General features: G+C 40.8%; 1 protein-coding gene across 9 annotated transcripts in view; it reads right to left on the bottom strand.

The window, feature by feature from the left end:
- LOC123977071 (neural cell adhesion molecule 2-like) overlaps positions 1 to 22058 on the bottom strand; it is a 122207-nt gene extending 100149 nt beyond the window's left edge. For 7 of the 9 annotated variants that reach the window (XR_006826530.1, XM_046059616.1, XM_046059578.1 and 4 more), the window contains exons 1-3: positions 22016 to 22058; positions 8642 to 8716; positions 3826 to 4032 (exon numbers count right to left, since the gene is read on the bottom strand). Coding sequence is in view for 8 of the 9 variants with exons in the window: in XM_046059616.1 (XP_045915572.1) it covers positions 3826 to 4032; positions 8642 to 8716; positions 22016 to 22043 (310 nt within the window). In the remaining variant the exon portion in view is untranslated. Of the gene's footprint in view, positions 1 to 3825; positions 4033 to 8641; positions 8717 to 12428; positions 12483 to 12768; positions 12802 to 22015 lie in introns of those variants that run through there. The other 2 variants (XM_046059599.1, XM_046059607.1) reach the window with 2 other exon arrangements.
- Between the last annotated feature and the right edge of the window lie 3100 nt (positions 22059 to 25158).

The following is a 25158-nucleotide window of genomic DNA, read 5'->3' on the forward strand; positions in this document are numbered from 1 at the left end:
TTTGATTTGCTGCCAATCAAAACAACAAAAAAAAAATCAATGACCAGAGATATTCCGCAGCCTCTCTGTTTGCAGAAGAACACAGGCAGTCTTTGATTCACTATATCTCCGTTTCAGGAATGCTTCAATAATAGATTCCACTTTGTGCCAGTTTGAAGCTGTGTCCTCCCTCTTGACAAACATTTGGTGTTTTGACAAATTGCTTTTATGAGGAGACTGTTCTTGGACCAGCACTTCACCACAAACGGCATGTGATCCTTCTTCGAACCCCGCTCTTGTTCGGATAGTCGGCTTTGACGTGCGTCGGGGCTGGCAACGCTAGTGCCGCCACCACCTGCTATCACCTGCGTGCTGTATAGTGAAGGTATGAATAAATCAGGCTTCAGCATTAGCATTTTGCTGTGTGATTTATGCCAGGCTGCTCCCTAAAATGAGCTTTCTCTCCCCGACTGCACCCTCCGCTTGCTAACGTGCCTGGCATCTCAGTGTCTTCATTAACTTCAAGGATGCCTTTGCATGTTTTTGTCATTCACTCTGGTGGTTTCTTATCAGTTCCCCCCTTTGTGTTCTTTCTATTTCCAAAATCTGTTGCTCCCTCCATCTCCCTCTCAGGTTTGAACACTTCTGGCGTCACTTGTTCCTTCTGTTTGTACCCATTTCCTTTCCTCTTTTGTTGTCACACTGCTCTACAAGAGAATCAGTAAGGGAAACATTCTCTCCAGAGTAACACTCTACTGCACACTTGACACTGGCGAATTGAGAATATACTCAGTACTCCGAAGTTTCTATTCCGTCGAACGCCTACACATCACTGCGAGGATAACTGATATGTTGACGAGCCAATTTCCCTGGGCCTCTCAACTGGGGCACAGATCTGTTCCTGTATTTGCTGGCCAATTTAGGTGGTTTCCAAAAATGGGCTTTTGCAGACGCTAATGATCATGATGTTAGCACGCTAACATTTGCTAATTACCACTAAACACAAAGTACGGGCTTCTGTAAATGTCATTTGTTTTGGAAGCACTGGTAATTAACAAGTTCGTACAACACATCTTGAGGGGCACAGGGATGTCCAAATGTCATGGCAAACCATCCAATGGTTGTAGAGACATTTTACACATGGGAAGTACATGGTGGCACTCAAGCAAAAGTCAGATGACCACCATAGTCTTTAGGCCTCATCCTCTGGGGACGATGAATGTCTGTACACACATTTTGTGCCAACTGGCTTTGTAGATGTTGAGATGTTTTACTGGATACGCTAAATATTTCACCTGCTTGTGGCACTATAAGAAAATTGCGAAAGCTGTTGTGATATTTCACTAAAAGACGATAATATAAACTTCATGGTGGTGGCTAGAGGAATAGTCAGGGGATCCAAAGTCTATAGGATTCCAATTTATCTAACAATGCTGAGATATTTTAGTCAGGACCAAAGTGGTAGGCCAACCAACTGGCTGACATTGCTATCCTTAGAGCAATGCTACTAACATGGCTAAAACCAACAAAGCCAGCAAGCACTTTCTTCTGTGTTATGTTGTGTTATATGAAAACCCAAGTCCCAGTACCTGTTTTGGATTCAAAACTGATCTGCCACTCCATGTAGCATGATTATAACTGGCCATCTTGGAGATGTCAGCAACTACTGAGAGGAAGTCAACACTTTCCCTCCCACAGGTCATGAATATCATGTACAACATGTTGTAGCACACAGGCCCATGCACCGCCTGAGGAGTCCTTGCCTACTCCGGCTGTGCGCTGGCAGAACGGCTGGCTGGAGCTTTAGGCAGGTTTTCATCCGCATGCTGCTCATGCAATCTACACCGAGGGCCTGAGTGAGTGACGCCCGGTTGCCATGGAAACAGTGGTTTTAGGGAGCTGGTTATGTGGTGAATGAGGCAAGGGCTGAGTGGTGGCAGGTGTGATTGAGGCTGTGATGTCTTCCCTAATGGTTCGCTGGGCGAGGATGGAAAAAGGTAGCCACAGCAGGTAATGACTTCCACAGTGTGTGCACATAAAATTGTGCAGGTATGTGTGCGCGTGTGTCCTAAAATCAAGTGCCAGTACCTTGATGTTTTCTCCAATTAAACTTGGGGAAGACTCCTAATCAAAGTCCCAGGGTATCTGGGTATTTGGGTTATTCACATCTCAGAATTCCCTTGGTTCTTATGTAATCTTTTTGTGCATGTGCTTTTTGCATGCATGCATTAAAATGTTAATCCAACGCCCACCTGTGAACAGAAGGTGTTGGAAAGATTATTGGGATATTGATATATTATACTGGGAAATGTGTACCTAACCAGGGCCCTATAAAGGATTGCAGAAATAGACTAATCTGGGTTGTAGGTGAAAGATAAATAGATGAATAAACACTATAATCTTGAACATTTCAGCCGCTTCACCTGCAAAATACCAAAATCATACTTACTTGGCTGTGCTGTAGCTTGTACAGTAGAGAGCTAAAGTTCTTTTTTTTATCTGTTAGTTATTTTTAAGTGATGTATTTCATCAGATTCAAGTGCAACAAATCACTGATTGAAGTTTGTTTATTTATAATCATAAATTAACCTAATGATGGTTTAATTACTACACAGAACGCTCACATCTCCTTTGTTGCAGTCAAGTCAATTGAATTCAATACAACTTTATATATCCCTGTGAGCAATTGCAATGGTAGGAGCCCAAAGCCTGCATCAGAAATCTGTTTTTTTGGGACTTGAGACAGGCTACCTTGATCTGTCGGAGGGTTAGGGTTATGTTTGCTGACGACAAGCAACCCAAGTTTGAGTGTTTTTGCTGTCAGTGAAGCTGCGTTAAGTATTTATATGCAACCACAGTAATGGTGGCTAAAGAGAGCAACACATAAATAATCTGGCAGTTAAGACTACCTAAGTCCACACAGCACTCCTCAGAATGTTATTACAAGAAACAAAGTCTGAAGTCTGAATGATTTAGATTTAGAGCTGTTTAATTTGATGTTCTGTAAATTCTATTACTGAACATGGAGGTCTAAATGCTGTTTCAAAACATTCCCCATGCTGTCAGGAGAAATATTCTGGTGCAGCAATACTGAACCCTTTTATTTTAAATTTTTTGTTAACTTGAAATTAGTCAAATTTAATAAATTGAATTCTTAAATCAGCCTTTAAAATACCAAGCATGTGTTTTTTCGTTGTTCAATCTAACTTACCTTGGGTTGCTAAATGCCCTACATTCCCAGAAATAATACATGGACACTCAGTGTCCCCAAAAGTTGCTACTGTACAATTCTGTTTTTTTAAATTCTTGTCTTTAGCAAATCACAGGAATTAACTGACAACATTTAAGCTGGATATCTTGCTCAAGGACACATGAACAGGACAAACGGTGGTTAAATCACTGTGAGGATGAATTCTGCTATGGGACCGTCACCCCCGCCTCGTAACATTAAGTTTTGGCCAAGAAATAGTGATGGGTCACAGCAAGGCAGGTTAGCCTTAGTGCCACATCCCTCATTATGCCTCGCAGGATCCCAGTCCCATGGCATTAGTAGCTGCCATTATACTTTAATCACAAGAATGAGTTTAACACACGGTCTGACACAGGCTTGCACACAAAGTCAAAGATACAGATTGACTGAAAATGCACACACACAGAGATTGAAGTAACATTTCTTGTTGCTGTGGTGAGGCCGGGACTATGAACAGGCTGGCTATCCCTGTGATCAAACACTAATGTGAGAGGTTTATTCTCTTCATGCCTGAATCTCCTCAGGAGGCAAACACAGAGCATCTGCAGGCAAATGTGAAAACGTGTATGTGAATGCATGTTATTTGTCAAGCTTACGGTAGATCTCCAGCACGACCGACGCCTCCTCGGTATGGCCGCTGGCGTCGGTGGCCTGGCAGCGGTAGATCCCAGCGTCCTCGATGATGGCGTTGTAAATGATGAGCCTGGATCGTGATGTCTCCGTGTGAAGCGACATCCGCTTGGAGGCCATGATGCGCTCGCCCTGGGGGTTGTACCACTCCAGCCTCACTGGCTCGCCGATAGCTAGGGGCAAGGTCAGAGAAAGAGAGATAAAATAAACTGATAATGATGAGTACATTTTACTCTCTTTTCACAGCCAAGGCACAATCATATCAAAATTCAGTCTCCTTTTCACGTTTAGACTCATTGCTTAGGAAAGAGATGTTTCTACTATTACTCCCAATGACACCTTAAATCTATTCAGAAAGGCTGTTGACATTACTTTGCAACATGTTGCCTCTTCTTGACTTCTAGCAACATTTTGTATTTTGTTTGGGAAGACAATGCAGTGTGATAAGCTGGTTGGTTTTCCTTCTTTGTGTGTGCAGCTAATGAACCTAATGATCTGTTTCAAATATTTTATCCCACTTAGCCCAGAACTTTGTAGAAAACAAAAGTCTGCCGTGCCCTACAAGAGGTTGTCTGAGGCGGCCTGATCAACAACCCCGTTTGGACCCCATATACCTGCTTGAAAGTCTAGTTTTATGAATATTTATGGGCATTTTGCATCCTTATCAAACAGATAAAACTACAGAGTCTTGGGGAAGACATGGACAAATCATAACAAAAATCGAACCACTGGAACCAACCGACTTACATTGTGGAAGAATATCTAGAAATGATTCAATGATAATCAGATTTCGAAAGAAAGCCAGTATGGAGTATACGTAGTATACATAGAGTGCTGCCATTGAATATGTTTCCTTTGTTCCAGATGTATTTGACTTAGGGTTTATATGTCGGTATTACAGCATTGTGGCTCACTTTGGTCCGCTCAACAGCTGAGGACCATCCAACGTTGCTGTTGGAACTTGTCGAGGGAACAGACGGTCTGAAATTATATGATTATGTTATAATCTTGGATTTACATAGCTAATAAGTCTGTAAAGGAATAGGGACATATGTAGGCTTTAAATTCCACCCTTCTTTCAAACATTATGCACATATACACGCACACTCTCACACATACACACACACAGAAACAAATGGTAGGCCTGATCCTATTCTAACTTGAACCTTGATTACAATGGTTACCATATGTAGCTTGTGAAACATCAGCTCATCTGGCTACTGTAGGAGATGATGGGGCCATCTGCGAGCAGCAGGTGCCCTTTGCCTGTAAATTCTGCAAATAAAAGTGTCAGTGTGGAGGGGAGGGCCATTACATGGCCCATCAATCAGCCAGAGCCTTGAACAAGAGAGGAGACTGACAGAGGCTTGTCCAGAGACAGGTGGCTGGATTTAAATAAGCTTACAAAAGAAGAGCAGAAAATAGGAGTAATACAAGTTAGTGACCAGTGGCAAGAGATAAGCCCAGAGAAAGAGAGGGAGAGAGCAGGAAGCCGGCAGTTTGAATGATCTCTTTTCTCTTTACTAACTATAGGCAAAATGCCGTTGAGCAAAGCTTTTAACCTCCAGATGTTCAGCAGCAAAGGGTTGTGATGTTTCAACACAAGGGCTCCCAGGTTTAACTGTGAGGAGATGGCTGGGTGTGGGGTATTATTTTGCTGGAAACATTTTTGTCCAGCATGTACAGCTAGGTAAATAGCTTATGACATGAATAATAATCTCACAGTTTGATAGTGCACCACCACATGAAGGTAAATGAAGATAAATGAGCTGATTGACAAATTGGCCTCTTGATGTCTGCACTTTGCATCATAGAAAAACCATGCAGGCTCCGGCTCCCAAACCAGCATGCTAACACTGATCATCATCACAATGTTTCAATCAGCATCATATCCCTGGCATGTGTGTCTGCAGCTCGTTAGTTTCAAGGCCAACAAATCTGATGAGGCAATCAAACACGAGCATTGCTAATATCATATTACACTACAAGCCATTCTCCCCATCGCTCTGCTTTCCTTCACACGTGGCTTCCCACTGGAGCCTCGTGGTTCATGCGGGTATTGAGGAAGAGATAAGTGTCTAGCATCGCTACAGTCGTCTCTTTATACCTGTTAGCATTACAAAGTTATCACCTCTTACCATTTTATAGTCTGTTGACAGCAGGGACAGCCAAATATGTTGAAGTTGATGCAACTAGCATGGTGACAGGCCATTTACTTCACAGATGATCTGTCCTGCTTTCCACGTTCAGCCCTGCCTCCCTCTGTGTGTCTTTACAAGTGCATGAATAGCTGGTGGAAATCTCTGTCATGCCACTCTTATTAAAATCAGAATAAGCTCTGGCATGACTGGCTCTCTCAATGACTGACTCTACTGAAGTGGAAAGACAATGACGATCACTTTTCTAGGCGCTAAAATACACAGCGGCATGCTGACTGATCGTCGGCTTTCGTGAACTGCTGAGGAAACAGACAGCTCCATTTTGGTTTGGCTTGATTTTGAATTGCACATGGAAATAAACATTTTAACTAAGACCAGAGCAAGCGACAAAGCTTTGTAAGCCGTAAGATGTTTCAGAGAATGTTTATGATCCTCATTCTCACCTGAATTTATTTTTCATATCCGTGAATTTTAAAGAACAACTTTGTGAGACCACTGCATTTTGCCTCGTGGCCTTGGATGAACCTGATGGGGCTGACCCCGAATAGTCCCCGAAAAGATGCGATGGGCGGAGCCTGATCCAATCTCACAGTCAAAGCTTCGCAGCGAAACGAGGATCATGGCATTTTGGCGAAATGGGTGCTCAATGTCTGATTTTACATAGAACTACCAGTTTTCTCCCATGAAGTTAATAAACTGCCTCCAACTACAATTAAAATTTCAGCATACATTGCTGCAATTAAACATGTGAAAAGACATAAGTTTTTGAAAATGTTTCTAAAGTGCGAGAATAAATCCAAAATTGTAACCCCAACCCTTATGGTTAGGGGGGTCAGTGCGCATGTGTAGGTGTAACGTGTATGTGTGTGGTGGCAGAAGAGGCTGAAGAGGCTGAAGAGACGGAGCCCCAGCTTCACCAGACCAATAAATAGAGACTGCAGCTTCTAAAGATTAAAGTGGAGCTACCCTGTGTACCCAGGTTTTGTTGGAAAAGTTGTTTTTATACCAATTGAGAGATTTGTGTTTAAGCTCTGGACACTGGTTTGAAGTGGGCAGGGCTCAGTGGAAAATATGTGATGCCACATACTTCTGAGCACAAATTACAGTTCAGCAACATCTGAATCAAAATCTAATGACAGCTGTGGGAATGTTTGTTTCTGTCCACTCTCGATCATATCTGATCAAATATCACCCACACAGCAGATTAATGGAGCTTTTGACTGTTTGAAATACGTAATTATTAATACCAAAGGTGTTATTTTTTCTCAAACATTAAAATACTTTCCTTTAAAGCCACCTAATTAGTTGAAAGGGCATTTTTATTTGAATTAGTTTAGGAGAAACAGTAAAGATTCAGGAACAGATAAGGATAATACACAAAACTAACTCAAAACCAGGGTGCATGTAGCTTGGAGGGCTACAGTGTCAACCTACCTTTGACCTCATTTCCACCTTAAAACAGCTGGATTGAACAACAAGGAGAAGAAAAAAGTCGGGCTCTCTTGAAAAAAAAAAAAGCTCTTCTATTATTTTACCAGGCTTGCCAATTCTTCCTGGCAAACTTTTTAAAAACAAGAAAGATTTGTATCGAACAAGGGAATTGATTTCACCCAGGTTCCTTTTTCTCAAGAACAACACATTCACCTCTCTTTTCTGCCTTCTTCACAAAAAGCCCCAAACCATAAAGCAACATATACTACAATTGTCTTTCTGTGCCTTCAGTCCCTTTCTTTTCTCTAATCCATATTTATGTAGGCCTGCTTCATACAATGCGACGCAGCAACTTAAAGCCTTGAAAGACTCTGCTTTATTTATATGTTTACAGGCTCACTTCGGTTTCATCGGACGTTTGCTTTTTGCCTCTGACTGTTCTGCCCTGCTTTTCAGCCCACTCCTGTTGGCAGGACTGCATGTGAATATGGTAAAAATCTGGCACAGCACGACTGCCTGTGGTGGAAAAGGGCAAAAGAATACGAGTGACACTTCCTCCCACACACTTTGACGGTGGATGGTGGTTACTTATCTCCCACCTCCAACACTATTTTGCCTCAAAGCCCTTTTCATTCTTCTCGGTTCTGTCCTTTTAGGTCTTTCACAATAAAAGCATCTACCTTTGCCTTTCAATTCCTGTTTGCTTCCATTCACCATTCTGTTTCTACCCCCCCATTCTGTCCTCCTCAGAACATGTTAGACCTCCACACCCCTCGATGCTCCTCCCAGTGTGTTTCTACTCCCTTGGCTGTTAGCGCCACGCTGAGTGGGTTGGCAGGAGAGAAGAGGCAGCCAGCAGGAGGCGGGCCAGGCCTGCCAGAGTGTGTTGCCACCCTACCGAGCAACTGGCACCAGCATCGGGTTCTCTGTTATGGCTGACTGTTGATATACCGTTCAGAGAGGACAATGAGGAGGAGAGACGAGAGGGCGGGGGCATCCCTGTGTGGATCCGGTCATCGCTGGGTCACTCACCATATGGAAAGCATGGATTGTGTTGTGTTCACTGTCATATGAACTACAAACAGACTTCACAGGCAGTGATTTAAGACCCCCTGCTGCATTTCTGCCCTGCTTCCAAGCACACACGAATACAGTTCATTCACATAAAAACGATAATGTGTGGCATTTGTACCTGTGCAGATGAAGAACTTGGACTCTCCGACACTTAACTCCACTTTGTTCAAGGATATGGACACCTGCAGGGCAGCTGTAATAGAAAATGTAAGAGGGACGGAGAAAGACAGAAGAAGAAAATAGACAGAAAAAGAGAAAATTGGATTAGTAATTACAGCCGTAAGAGTACAAAACACCAAGGATGTTCATCATTTGTTGATTTGTGAGACACAAAAAAACACAATTGCTTTCAAGCAGCACCAGATTTTTATATTGCGCCGTTTTCTATTGTATGTCACCATTTACTACATTTGACTGAAAGGCAGGGTGCGACTTACATCCAAATCCCATTCCAAATAAATAAGATGCTTCTTAGAAATAACACATTTGCAGCTATTGCTAGCATAAGACACATTGTCCCTGCTGAAAAGAACTATTTTTATATTTTTATCCAAAGTTTAACTGCTTTCAAAGTCACAGAACAAAAGAACAGAACAACGGAGCTATTGCACCGCACAAAGGTCTGAGACAGATTAGCTTGATGCCTTATATTAGGCACAATGCTGTTTGTGACAAGCTTGTCAGTTTCATAATGAATGGGATCCTTACAGCCTGAGGTAATGCTATTTGCAGTTATCACTCTTCTTGACAATGGTATGCATTGAACAACAGTGCAGTGGGAGTTCAAGAAGCTGAGAAATAGCAGCGATCAATAAATGACTACATAGCACTGGTATTTTCCTTTGGTGACAAAAACTTGTCAAGCAAGGTTTTTTACATCCTCAATAACAAATTAAGAGCCGACCGAACTACACTTTCACATTACAGAAAGAATATTGCTGAGACAGACATTTATTCATCTAATGACACAGTAAAATGGACAAAAATCTTGCAGTCGGTGGGAGTGCTACAAAATTTGCAGAGTCAATCTACAATCAAAGGCCATTTGTCTGTGCTGGTCTATTGTAAGGGCCACTGTAACACCACACAATGGGGGTTCTGGTGGAGGCTGAAGTAAAAGGTAGTTAGCTGAAATGATCTTGGTTGACATGAATTTGTCAAATGTGAGAGAGCTAGAAAGGCAGGAGAGGAGTTGTAGCTACGAAGGGAATCAGACAAAGAAAAGGGAGTGTGTGAAAGGCAGCGCAGTGAGATGGAGCTGAGGATGTGTCTAGATGTCTAATGTGATGAGTAATGATTGGCAACTCAGTGGGGAGAGGGTCATTTTTAGGCCAGAGCCTCTTGACGCAGCGGTAGTCTCTCCACAGCTTGGAGTGAAGCAAGATGCTTGATGAGCCTGTCATATCTGAGCTCCTCATTCTTAGCCCTCAGAGCTGCAAGTCTAGTTAGGCTCAAGCTCCGACCACACACACACACACATATTCACACACAAATGCTGAATCACGCTCTAATGGATGTTAATTTTCTCTGCAACGCTGGGAACTTAACAGTGGAGCTCAGGGCGCCTGTCAATAATTGAGGAAATGATGAAATGATTATCTGCAGCTTCTCGGGGGAAGATGGCTGCAGCCAACAGCAGCATCACACTGAAGCAGCTCTCCAGCAGTTATCACTGCGAGCCATCTGTCATGAACTGAGGCTGTCTAGAGATGGCAGTAGAGGGGCACTGCCACCTTCGCCTGAGGAGGCTACATGATGAGGTGGAGAAACTGCATTATCAATGTATTTGATCAATTCTGCTGTGTAACCTGACTAAAGAGTCCCTGGCAGAGGCTCAGACACACACACATATACGGAATGGATGGACAAGTATGTTTCCATGGTATACGGTTTTTCTCCAATTAGTGAGCAGCTTTTCAACTTACTTTGTGCATTGCATTGTGGGAAATAACAGCCATTGACAGCACACAAAACAATCAAGCGACATCTTTGAGTATAATAAATTTTATTATTTATTTTCCACACATTATATACTTAAAACCTGCTTAAAATTAGTATGTACTTTGCAGTGTAGAACTGAGCTACAGCTATTGTCTATACACATCCACATGCAAGGTTTCAAATGAATACGAATACTGTTCTGGCGTTGATTAATCATGTCTATTTAACCTGGTGCCCTTCCACACTGCCTGCCTCTGACTTAAGGCAGATTCCAATCAGCGCCTCAAGTAGTTTAACGGTTTTCAATTATTAATTGATCCTGGTCTGTTCATGTTCCGTGTGATTGATCACGTAATAAGTTGCACACAAAACCAAGCAGGAAAAAGAAAAATGAGCTGTTTCTGTGCTGCCACAGTCATTACTGTGAATCATATAATTAAGTTCAACCTGGAAAATATGACGGTTCAGTTGGCATTTTTTAAAAGCTGAATTACACACAGTCTCCAGAGCGAATATACATTGACATTTTAATGAGAATGCTGACTGGATTTGAAATATGACACGGGAGAATTTGTTTACTCAACACTGTCTCGCCTGGTGGGGACACAAAGAGACATGCTAATTATATCAATTTTCAGAAATGCAATGTTTTCGACTGCATTCACCTGCTTATCACAGAGTTTGGGTCAATATGTTATGAGCCTGGTAGCAATCATCTGCTGCAATTATTAGCTCCTTTGAGAAGCATTGGAGACAAGAAAAATAAGACAACTGACAAAACCACTTATTGCCAAATGTGTCTGAAATGGTCGATACCATACATGACTTGCTCGCCTAACAACAGTGAGACTTGAATAATTCCAGCATCAATTATGGAATCTCAACTAAAAGACAAGTTAAAGAGGCAGGGCTTTGCCCAGAGAGTAGAAAAGATAGAAAGAAAAAAAATGACTCACGAATTTCAGTACCTTGTGTAGCACATTTAACATTTAAACCCTAATTGTTTCAGTGAACTAATTTCAAATGTCAACTTTTTATCTAAGACTTTGTAAACATATTTTTCCTTTTACATATGAAAAGTTAAATCATATAAGTAAAATGCAGACTTGCTCAATTTAATACACTTCTTACACTTTTCATGCTTACATGGTCTGGTATGACACCCAGCTAATTTGAGCTGCTATGCTAATGGTTAGCAACTTTTAGATAGATATTTCTGTGTAACCGACATTTCTGAGACAGTTTGCTGACGTTATGACTCTTCTAATGTTCTTTAACAGTAGCTTGTGTTTGCTACATTTGGCCACCCAAAACGGGGACTGTCCCCAGAAAGAAGCCTGGAGTTGGTTTATCTGAGCTTTTTGGCGGGAAACAGCTTCTTGCATGCTACTGAAAATGGTACTAATAGGAGTGAACCAACACACCTTTTTTTACTTCATATGTAAACCAAACGCTACTTCATACACAAGTGCCAGAACAAACTGGACCAGAGGCTACTATATCAGGTATAGTAATGTAAATTTTATTTGTTACATCAAAACAAAAGAAGAAACACAATTCAGGACTAGACTGCATTACCAGGGAAACTGATGTAGAATTGAGCACCGACAAATTATAACCAAACTGATAGACAAATAAGGAAATAACCCACACGCTCAAACCAATTAAACCAAATACTATGGAAAAACACTATCTGCATGCTGCACACTAATTACACAAAACACCCATGCAAAATGGTTACTCTGTCTTTCAGTTTCCCCCTTTAACACAGCCAGAAACACAAAATATGGCCCATTCAAGGATCTAGTGTGAGCACAATAAAACTAACCGGTGGGGAAAAAACAGTGGTTGGCTCTCCTAATAACTTCTATTTGAAACAAGACAAACAGAAACACAGTAAGATACAAAAAACACTTTAAAAGAAACATTTCACGAAACATAAGCAAATGTAACAATTATCATACCTTGCTTGACTTAGAAACACATTCCCCTCCCGCCGTTGAAGGCATGCAGGTGACTGGGATCTATATTTTCAAATATTCCTGTTACATTCATATAAAAAAAAAGGCTAAAATCTTGTTTAAAACCATCTTACACATACCTGTGCTTTAGCTGATGTGTTTAAACAATCACTCCAAGCTTTGGACCCTCACCACCACGAAGTCTAATAAATAACAGGTTTTTAACAGTTCTTCAACTTGTCTTTAATAAAGTCAACTACAAATTATTGGACTATGCATTATTAGCCTTAGATTTTTACACATTATTTTTTAAAAGTAAAACCTATTTAAAAATAGAGCCTACCCAATCAAGAACCAAACAAAGGCTGGCCTCAGCTGCTCCCTCAGGTGTGTGACTGCAGAAAGAAAGGACCAGGTGATCTTCCCTCCCCTATTTATAGACTCTGCCTCTTTACCTGGGTCCTAGTGCTAAACCCCTGTTGCCTTCCCTATCACACATATATAATAACAAATAATGTAATAAATAATAATAAATTACTGACATACTGACCACCAAACAAGAAATGTCCCCAGTTTTCACTTCACAAATCTGGTCACTTTAACACAGACTGTTGGTGAACATAGCATTTATCAGCTAAAGTGACAGATATCCATCAGGAGTTGGTTGGAATATTGGGTTTAAAATCGCCAGCTGGACAGAAACTCCACTCCAAATAAATGCTAATGTTGCTCCTTGTCAGCTGGATGTTGAAATAAGCAACTGTTTGAAATACTATGCGCCATGTCAACTTGATAATATGTAACTGTTTACAGCTTCTTGTGTTCAATCATCATTCAAAATTATTCCTCTAATGGAGGTCATTAAGAGGGTGCCGACTGAACTGACCTACATGATTCGGCGACATCTGGACCCAGTGCAACAGTGTGCGAAACTTGCCAGCAGCTAAGTCAGTGTAACTAAACCTAGAGCAGTCTAAAGCGAGTGAAACGCACCGCTGCATTTAGCAGAAGGCAAAGTTGTTGTCAATGTTTGAATGACAGAGTGGAGAGAGTCCAATCAGCTGGCAGGGAGAGAAGGATGTGATGCTGTAATCCTGTTCTCCATAAAAAGCGCCATTAAAGCCATGGCCAAATAAAAATGTGCCTTTGTGTGTCTGTGTGTTTGTACATGTAAAAGAATGTGGGGGTGTATGTGAACTGTATGTCTTTATCTGTGTGTGTGTGAGTGTGTGTGTGTGTGTGTGTGTGGGTGTGGGTGGGAGTCTGTGCGTGCACACAGAGCAGATACGCCCTTAGGCAAAAAATGCTCAGCTTTAATTGTCTGTGATTCTGTGGAGGAGTTGAAGGGAATTCTTCCCTTGAACCACAGAGACAGAGAGAGACAAAGACAAGAAGTGAAAGCGGGTAGAGGGAGAGCAAAAAAAGGAATATGATAAAATACTAATTATTGTACTATGTCCCGCGACCCTGTATGCAGGATAAGCGGTTGACAATGGATGGATGGACTGTACTATGTTTTGTATTCAGCCAAACTTGTGTGCCTCATGCATTTCTTCAAAGGTGTTAGCAAAGGAAAAGAAATAAATGATTTCCAGTAAGGAATTAGTTTCAAAAACACTAAACAGTCAGCATTCTTTAAAGCTGCTAAGTCTCTCAGGTGAGCAGGTATAGTGCCAATGTCAGTGATTTCTTTGTTAAAGGAAAATTCAATTTTATTAAAAACCGGTATCTTATTTTGTAGTTTTTGTCACTATTTGTATTGGTTATGATTGTACTTCCAAAATGAAGTCAAGTCAGTTTCATTTATGTAGCCCCAAATATCAACTTTGCCTCAAAGGGCTTTACAATTTGTACAACATATGTCACTTTCTTTCCTTAGAACCGCTATTTGGATAGAAAAAGCTCAACAAAAGGTCTTTAACAAGACATAAAAAGGGAAGTAACCTCTGAAAAAAGGCGAGGGAGGTTGGATCCCTCTTCCGGGACTGACAGACATGCGGTAAGTAAATACAATACAGAGAAAGAGAATAATAATAGTTACTAAATCAAGTGCAAACATGATGAAAAGTGTGGATCATAGAAGGTTCCCAAAAACTTGGTCTGCACTAGTTGTATCGCTACAAAACCAGATTGTAAAACAAAAGTTAAAACAGATTAGCTTAACGACTTCAAAACAATTAAACCAAAAGGTTGGTAATAATCCCTCATTGCATGTGAAAACTGTGCCCACAGCCTATTCATAGAAAAGAAACCAAATATAAACCAGAAAGTCGCTCTGTAAACTGTGATGGATGTTTACGATGGACCCTTTGGGTAACATGTTGGTGACCATTAGGAATGATGGTCAAATAAGTTCCCCAAGTGAATGACAAATTAGTAATTTATGTCAGCTGCAGAACCTTTATCCCAGTTCCAAGTTTTACATAAACAAGTATTCCTGAAAGTGTTATTGCTACAGTGAATTACAAGGGAATCAGCATTTGATTGACTCTCTACCGTTAAACCATTAAAAGCAAGGACAAGTTGTTAAGCACAACAATGTGTGGATGTTGTTGTTGATGTTGTCCTTTTGTATTTTGTCATCCCCCCCTCCCCCCAATCCCCCCAGTAGGACAACAAAGATGAACTAAACTAAACTGAACTAAACAGTCTGCGTCCTGAAAAGTAACAGGCTTTTACAGACAGCGTTTAATGATAACAAATTGAGTATTGTTGTATTTTGATTTAAAGCAGAAAGAGAAATAGAGATAATGATGTGTGTGATGAGCCATCTCTAACGATGACCCGAGCCTGTGAGGCACTAAATCAGACAAATATTATTTGGGGGAAGTGAGGAGTAAATTATGTTTCATAGCAACACCCAATATTTCAATATTCTTTTCACATTCACTTCCTTGGGTGCAGGTAGAAAGATTTGAGAGGAAGGACAGAGTTGTTGCTTAATATTAAAAGATGTTTGCTTTCAGATAATATAGTAAGCTCTTGTGATTTGTTGTTGCCAACTTTGCCTATGGATTCATCTGAAGTTGTTTCAATGTCTGTAAAAGCCTTCCAGTGTGTTTGCCCATCTGGCTCCCTGTGTCCCCAGTCCTATATATCTGTCTGGCTGCATAATAAGCCTGCTTTCATGCTGGAGAGGAGAGGAGGGAAAAGGAGAGGAGCGCTGGTTCTACTCACTCAGCCAACCATATCCAATCGTGCCGACATACAGTATCAGGCCACGTGTACAGGCTCAGGCGCAACCCACAGCTACCTATTATCTTCCCTCTCTGCCGCACACCTTCTCTCTATCTCTGCTTTTCGTTCACCAACTGCTTTGCGATTTATGTCTCCTTCCTTAAGCCTCTTATGCCTCAGGCTGCGGTGGCCATGATGGACCTCTCTCTGTGTATAGATCCCCAAACCATAAAACTCATGCACACGTGCGCAGCAACATGCAAATACACAGATGTCTAGTTTCAGACAGATGTGAAATCCTTTGCTAATTAGTAAGAAATACAACTTGATCTTATCTAGCAGGTGACTAAAATTGCATGTTTTTACTAATTTCATGTACTCCCTCATTTTCCCTTTGCACATAGAAAACCCCCCCCACTTATTTGTGCATACATATGAGTTGAGCTACTGTTATCCTCTGTCCCTTATTAACAGGGCCGGTATACAACAATACAGGTAATAAGCCTACTGCTAGAGGACATCTACAGCATGATGGCACTTTTACGACAATACAAACTTTGCAGGCTTCATTGCACTTGCAGGTTTGATCAACTGGATTTTTTTTTCCTTTTGACATTTGTGGCTCATCATATCAGTAGATTGGAGAAATTATGCAGGCAGCCCCTGGGTCACTCAGTAAATTAATGGAATGAGCCTTAGGGAAAGGCACTTTTTTTAAGAAAGTCAAAATATGACTGCATGAAAGATCATCAAAGCTCCCTTAGATGTGAGCCTTTTCTTTAGAAGTATTTAATTACTTTATCTATTACTTCCTAATGAAAAGCATCAGTTACACTAAACTCCCTAAGTCTTTTGTTCCATTTGCATTTAATTGGCCCACTAAATATTTTAGACCCAAGTTCTCATTACTAGTAGAGGTAGTCTTTGTAATTATAAAAGACAAAGGTTTTTTAATAATAATAGAGCCTACAGCAAGGTCCATAACAGGTCACAGAGCTCCCTTTGTTCAGATGCGGGTGCTCTCAAGAGGTAAGACTTTAACTATCTGTTATCATCTCCTACTGCTGTGATCAAAAGCTGGAAATGGAGCTTGTCTATCCATGTCATCCATTCCAATGCAGTTGGTTTGGAAAGACAAACAAATTTAAATTAGATCTTTCAAGTAGAAACATCTTCAATAAAATACAAAATGTGCACTGACATGTTCGGCCTGTCTAAATTGTATTCACCTGTTTGTTGGGTCATGATTCATAAACATGTTAATATTTCTTGACAAATATTTCCATAATAAAGACGTTAAAGAGGTTAAAAAGGCTAAATAATGAGATCAGTGATGAGCAGGTGTTTGACTAAGTGAATAAAAGAGTAGGGATCCTTGGAAAGATCCAGAAGAAACAAATATGTAAAAGAGCTTGAGGAAACCTTTAGCTATCTATAACCAGTTCAAAAAATCACAAACTCCCATCTAGGACACATCTTCTTCCCGCTAATTTCATCAACCTTAAATGGCTGAGGGTAGAACTTTGCTGTATTCAGCTACCATTATGTTGAATGGACCACCGATGAGCATTAAGACTCTTGACTCTTTAGCTAGGTTTAAGTCCTCACTTAAAAAATGGCTGATTTCCCTCACGATAACAATTATAACACAAATATCATGAAATATTGTTAATATGCTTTTGTTTTAAATCTCAGTGTTAATTTTGCATTGTACTGGCCCATTCAATATTTATTGAATTTCCTTATATAATGTATAGTGATGTTGTGACAGAACTAGTATTGTATGGTATATAGGAATGTGTAAGGATTAGTATTATTGTATAATGTACTTAATTTTTTATTACTAGTTTGAGGCGCTACTTTTATATTTAAAATCAATAAAGAAGCTCAATCAATCAATCAGGACTTTGGTTGTGGTTCCCCAATGTGTGACATCTGAAGAAATCCTGAAGCCCTCTTGGGTACAGTTGGTGTTTATGGCAAGGTGATTTCTTTCAGGTGCAGAATGGACTACTTTTTTTTTTTACCAATAAAATCACTTTTATTAAAACTATTTTCATTGCAAGCAAAATGTAAAACATCAGAAGCTATGATATTTTTATAACGTCAATCTAAAAAGCTGTAGGAAAATGACAGTAATATTCCTAAAAGGACCAATATGTCCACAAATCGAACACCAAACCTTTTGAAAGCCAGTCAGACAATTGAGGCTGTGTCAGAGGGCAGATGAGCTGCCAGAAGGGAAAAAGCTGATCGCCAAGTGGCAATGCAATCATCTGCCATAATAGAAATAAGGGGGGGTTACCAGCCAGGGCTCCAATTCTGGTTTTCAATTGCTACCTTGCAATCAGAGCTTCGAGATGTCAAAAGGTGCTGGAAAGTGTGGGGAAGCGATTGGCCAAATGACATCTTAGTGTGTACATGGAACAGGCAGACATGCAAATTCTCATGTTTAGAGTACAATATGTAAAAAGTAACCACCAAAATTTCAAATACATCCTACAGTACCACTCAGACAAACATAGACTCTGGTATGACCTGGGTATTGTCTCATAACCTCTGTCATCTTTATCCTCCTCACAGCAATGATTTCTATCCCGGGTTGCACAGAAACTGGAGCATCACACTGTGATAGAGTAAACCCCATTTGCTCGGATATTGTGTTCATATTTACGGACACATAAGAAAAATGGAAGCCTGTAGACGTAGGTGCAAGATAATGCCCTTATCCACATTCCCTTCTCCAAAATAGAATGATGCTCCAGTGGAAATTATACAGAAGCTTTGACCATTTCTTTGGTATTTTTCCCATTCTTTCTTTCTCTCTCTGCATTTCTGAGTCCTGTGTCCAATCTTTTAGTCTTATTTCTTCTTATCTGTTATGTTTCTCGATTTCCTTTCATCCCTCCTCTCTCCCTCTCTCCTCTGGCTGCAAGTTGTTTCCACACAGGGCAACATCAGTGGCTGCAGTTTTCTGCATATACACTAACATCAGCAAGCGCCTGAGACAGGTCTGGGACTACAATAAATCTAAGTATGCCACTCAGACAGGATGATTTACTTAAAACCTCCCTACATTTGACTTCAATTCTTTCCCACAGAGCTTCTCTCTTTCTTTCTCTCTCTCAGGACTGGGCATAATACTCATACCTTACCAAGATGTGCAAAACAAAAAGGGCCAAAGCAACAGTGAGCCTGTGAACTTTAGTCACAGTTTATCTTCAAATGCTTTCACAAGGAACTACATTTAAAAAAATGCAGAGCTAGAAAAATCTTAAAACTACGCTCAGGCAATCAAAATCAAGGTGTCTATCCATCACCTTGTGTGTCTGTATGTCAGCTTTGAATGCTAACAATGTGTTGATCAGGTGTAAGCTTGTACAATGAATAGAAAAGGACAAGCGGAGCAGCGCTGACAGTGTTAATGAGACGCTTGAGCTGCTCTGTTTCCAAGGATTGCAACAGTTTCTTATACGTATTAATAAGGTCATCCATCAAGACGGAAAGGTTCCCGTCAAATAATTATGGTAATAAAGCCAATTAAAATGACCAGCCATTTTTCTGAATACGGACAAGCTAATTAAATATATATTAATGAGAGGCCGCCCCTGCCACTTTAGTGTTACTCAGCAATTTTTCACTATGGACTTTTCAAAACAGTGTCCTGGAGGTCGACAGAAATGGGACATTTTAAAATGATAGGTTAATGTCATCGGCATACAGGGCATCAAAGGCTAATCACACTTCACTATTAATGTAGCATCTTGGACAGACACGACATTTATGTTATTAGCAGGTACACATTGTTCTGCGCAGCACCTGAGAGCTGGTTTAGAGGCAGCCACAAATACGTGTCTTTTTTTTCTCTCACATCTTCTGCAAATAGTCTAAAAATGCATCAGTCACACTAATAATAGTCTAGAGCTGACGGAGGCGGAATCAAAGTTTTTTCTTTGTCAAGAGAATGGACTCAAGTTGAGGTGGGCGAGAGGTTTGATGCTCATGATGATTCCTGTGATTTTCAACATTTTGTGCCATTCAAACAAGCATATATTGATCTTGCGAATGGGCCGACTGAGCTCAGGTGATTATTTCACTGGCCCTCTACAAGCACACTGAGATGGGACCCACGAGTGATGGGAGGCTTTCCGCTTCTGTAGGAGGAGGTGACTCGATAGAGTTCAGCGAAGACTGATTCAGTAATAAAACCTAAAGGCCTTGGAGGCAGTATCTGATTTCCAGGCACTGCTGAGGGAAGTCTCGTAACTTGCTGGAGAGTGAAGGTCCAGCATTCGTAAGAAGCAGACAGATGAGCAACGCAGTGTGTGTGTGTGTATGTGTACAGAAGTCTATAAAAGACTCACCAATATAACTAATCATTATTTCCATATTGAAGGGAGCCAACTGTATCAAATTAAGCACACTAATGTGTCTTACTTTGTCATCTTTGAGGATAAATGGCAGTTTCAGGCCATACAATCAAAACAAGAAAAATGCAAATAGAGGATGAGTGTCATGACTAGGCATAGCAGCCTCAAACACCAAGAATTATTGTGGGCTACTGTCAGCAGAAAGAGTCTTCCAGTAAAGGTATGTAGGCGTTTTGCCCGTCAGATTTACTAAAACCTGAAGCAATAAAAAGTTTGCAGTTGACGCCATTCTAACTCCAAGAAAGAAGCGGAGGCAAATAAAAATAGAAGTAATCCATTTCTTTATTCAGCCTTTCTCCTCTGCCAGATGAATAGTGCTATTTGTAACCATTTTAGCACAAACACCCCACAGTAATTATGATTCTGGTTAACTGGTGTTAGCTTGTCACTGCAAAGGAACAGTGTCTGGTGCAGAAAGGACAGGCACAGATGTGGTGATCTGGAAGAAAACAATACAGTGGTCACTGTATGTGGCAGACCATGTGCTAGTAACCTCATGCTGGTTGTCAAAACAGCTCAGTTGCATCTACAGTGTGTATTTGTATTCATCCATAATATTCACACAAGACATGATTACTATGGATGATCCAGAAGTTGCATAAATTGAACACAAGCAGAATGAGTTTTGACCTTATGATCAGCCACAGTGCATTTTCACATATATCTTTTAGGCATAACTACTACACCCATGATCCCGGCAGCATCAAACACACAGTTTGTGTAACTTAACCTCTTAAACTCCACTAGGATGGCTACGTCCTCGGTCGACATTACTGTCTTTCAGAAGCTGTAGTAAAGATCCTGGTATAATATAAAACTAGATAACCTAAGGCATACATTGGTACAAACCATGCCACGTCTAGATTGTCAGGAAGGGGGCTACGTAACGCTCTAAATGTAGGCTAAACATTGGCGAGGGAAAAACTGTTAGTCAACTTCATTGTAGTGAGAGCATTTCTTTGAAACTTGACCTCACTGTATAAAATTGCCTATTCAAATCACAGCCTCATGACAACCATTCATATACTCGAGCATGTGAATGGGCATTATAGAATCCCATCATAATGCTATAAGCCCCTATACACTCTAAACATTCAACATTTGAAAAGGTGCCTAGCCAAAACACAATGTTAATTACAGATTTATGACTTGACACAGTGCTGAGCTGCATCTCAATTTAATTTTTAGGTTTCCAATTGTCAGAAGATGTATACCACATTTTGGCATATACCACTAAATAAAACAACAAAAATGGGTCTAAGGCAGGGAGGGAGGGGTGCAGTGGAAGAGGTTAATAGACGGACTTGGTTGCGCTTGTCACAAAGGGACCTCAGCTTTTGGGATGCTGTACAGCCTCCTTTCCTCCCGTACTTTCCTCCACAGAGACTACAAGTTCATATGCACTGATGACCTAAGGTTTCTACTGAGGAAGAGTACTGAATTCAGACTCATTTTTATGGGACAAAGGGTTAGGAGCAGACAACTGGAGCGTGATTTTTGCCAAAGAGCTCTTGTCACTGCATTTTCCCTCCTGTACCAATATGAAACTTTTTGTTTCTGCAGTTCAGACTCAAATGTTCACAGTACTTAAACAACAGCTCAAGCATAAGTCCTCAACACAAAGTAAAGATTTACAATTCTGCTGTCTCCTAGCACAAGATACACAATTGTGTTTCATCCCCAGCGGGAAGCTACTCCCTGTGCTTTGAACAGAGACTGTTATTTGGTCTCAGCTGGCTAGTCAGACTCCCTTTGACAATATGCAATTCTGCCCCCAAAGTACAATTGTACTTTCTCAAAAAATAATTTGACTGTTTGCACTTTCAGCTACAAAACCTCCACTTACAAACATAAGAAAACAACATTTTCTGTTACATCTGGTAATATGAAATGTCAATGTAACAAGATACAAGAATTCCATATGTGTAAAGTACATACAAAGTACATTCAAGCACGTTGCTAACACGCTGCTAGAAACCTCACCTTGCAGAACATCTCCAAATATTTCCATCTTCGGGCGGAATCTAGATTCAGAAAAAAAACTCTTATGCCAAAAACCAGAGCGTCAAAGCATCAAAACTGATCACTGAGGTGTGCCTGTCTGCTACGCCAGTAAGTACTGTAATCTTAATTCTCATTTCATGCATGCTTGAGAATGAGCGAAGAAACATGTATATATTTTTTTTTCTGTGGCGAAGCGATCATTGCCGCAGGGATTGAAATGGCACAGTGGTGGGTTGATTATTCTCCTGCCACATCCTGCCAGTGGCTGTGACATGCCCATTATCTCAGGCCCACGGATTAATTCAGTCATAAAGGAGAGGTCACTGGCTCCTGCCAGGCCTGAGAGAGGATACTCTTGGGATTATGCGAGGGGGAGTAGGGCAAGGCAGAAACGTCTTCTTCCGGCCTTTCTGCAATGAAATTCAAAGGTTTAAGGTCAACAGTCTCCCTAATTGGGAGGGCACATCCCATGACAATACCGGTGCAGACCATTAATGCTGGAATTTCCAGCTAAAGGGAATTCCCTGTACTGTAAACTGAATCACACTCATTTTCTGAATTCTGTTGCTGAATGGCATAATGCTGTGCTCTCAATTTAAGTATGAATGGGATTGGATTCTAAATCCCAATTACATGAAACTAGCAATAAATACGCATCAGAATAAGGTAGGATTTGATGTGTGTTGGACAATGAGTCGTGCAGTCGTGCATTTGAATTGAATTACATTTGACTTTTATACAACTCACATGGCTGCGAAAGTGCAGCTAAGAAAATTAATGTATAGCATAACATGTGAATTAAATTAATATTAAAGCACTTCCTCCTACATTCATAAATCCACCAATAATGAGCAAAATGCGAATTATTCTAGAAAGAACCAGGCTAATAATGGGGATAATTTTTTCATTAGGCTTGGAAGACCGAAAAAAAAAAAGTCTTAGTCTGAGCTAATGTCATACACGTCTCTGATCTCAAGATCAGTGCTTCAAAGGCTCATCCTGTATTATTCACTTTTCAGCTTGTCCAATTCCTCCCACTCCAGCACACTTTTGTATTTCTATTTCCCTTTCTACCTATCACCCTTAATTTTACTCAAGACAGAGCCTTTCATCTTTCCTCTTTCTTGCTTCATTGTGCAATGAATTGCCTGTTCACCTTTTCTGATTCCTTTCGGATATCATGTCTGTCTGTTGTTCACTCCCCCCTCTCTCACTCTCTCTGACAGTTTCGTGGTTGTCTATGTGGCGCTCATGACAGAAGCTGCCACCAACTGTCACAGTGGCCAGGCCAACCAGGAATTCAGGATGCCAGGACCAGGCACCACTGAGTCAAATCACACCAGTATAAATATTACTCAAAACGTTCTCTCCCAGCGCCGTTAACACATTATTTCTACATCAGGATCAAGAGGCAAAATCAGCCCAGTCAACGGGCATTAACATCTTTTTACAAACAACACAAACATCTTGAAATATTTAAACTATTAATCAACATGGCATTTCTTTTATGCACCATGGTGGTGCATGCTAGGGGCTCTGTGAGTAAGTAGTGCTTCAGGCTAAATGCTGCACAGTGCATGTGCAACATACAAATGGTATTTACCAAGTTCCCCATCTCAGTTTAGCCTGTTAACACGTTAATATTTGCTGATCAGCACTTAAACAAAGTAAAACGTATATCAAAATATTGGACAGATTGAAATGTTGGCCTCATGATGGCGACCTCTCGATATGTCAGGGGGGTCACCATTAGAATTCATCGTGAAGGGACCTTGAATATCTGTAGCACATTACATGGCAATTCATCAAATGCTATCCAGATAGTTCACTCTGAACCACAAAGGTCAAACTCATTTTGCTGCTAGATGAAAAGTAAGGGAATCACCAAAGTGACTAGGATTCATCCTTTGGGGACTGTAGCTGGCTTCACCAAATTCCATGACAATTAATCCAGTGGTTATTGAGAAATTTCAGTCAGGATCAAACATTAGGGGCAGAGAGACTGACACTGCTTGCCTGGGTAAAAAGTAGTCTGCACAAAGCCATTAACAAAAACAAAAGAAAGAAAAAGAATAGAAGAGAAGCTTCAGTCTCTAGACCTTTATTCAGGACTGATGAAGGGATCCATAATGTTAATGGATAATTTACAACCACCATGAAAAATGCTCATGCGACTGTGGTGACTTTGAAGAGCACCATAAATCAGGTCAGTATAAACTGGCATACTGAACATGGGAACACTCTCTGACATTGCAGTACATTTTTAAAAAGCCCATAGTGATCGTCTATTGATTAGTCTTTATTTATCCAAAGGATGTTTTTCTCAGCCACGTATGATCTTTCCCTGCACTGCTCCGTATTTTACTCGCAGGTACATACAGACGTGGGAGCGAAATGAAAGCACTTAAATCTGCTGCTAAACGCCAATATTGTATGTGTTTGATGTTATCAGCAATGCCAACATCTTCCTAACAAATGATCTGTTAGAGGCAAACAGAGCCGCAAAGAGGCATGATATGTTTTAGTAAACAGAACACTTATTATCTCACTTTCATGTAGATTGGGTGTTTGTGAAATCATTCTTGGCCTTAACTCCGGTTAAAAACTTCTATCGGTTGCCATGGGAGACTGGCTTCTCCTGTGGTGTGGCTAAAGGTCAAGTCATTATTCAGTTTGATGCTATGTCTTCAAAAATAAGCAAGCATGGTCAGACTTAGTTGAAAGTTAAATGGGAAATGTTGCAGATGAAGGAAACCTATTGATTGGTAGTAACCCTGCGTTCATAAATCATGGATGAATGGATGGACGCATGGATAGACAGACAGACGCTCCTGTGCATTTTAGCTGTCACTTAGTGGAAGTAGGTGACAGTTCTAATTAATAGGCTGACACGTTGCTGTGTGTGAAGGTACAGTACATGTGTATGGAATGATCTCTCTCTACGAACACTGCCGTGGCATTGAGTGTTGCAGCAAACACGTTAAAGAAGAATCTGTCACTGAGCTCCTGGGGGAGTACGCCAGCTCTCCCCCTCACACCCATCCCTCCAAGCTGATGGATGACGGCAGGGTGTGTATCTGCATACATAGGCTCAACTCCGCATGGCTTTCAATTAAAACTGT

The sequence above is a fragment of the Micropterus dolomieu genome, linkage group LG01 (assembly GCF_021292245.1).
Source record: "Micropterus dolomieu isolate WLL.071019.BEF.003 ecotype Adirondacks linkage group LG01, ASM2129224v1, whole genome shotgun sequence".
Taxonomy (NCBI): domain Eukaryota; kingdom Metazoa; phylum Chordata; class Actinopteri; order Centrarchiformes; family Centrarchidae; genus Micropterus; species Micropterus dolomieu.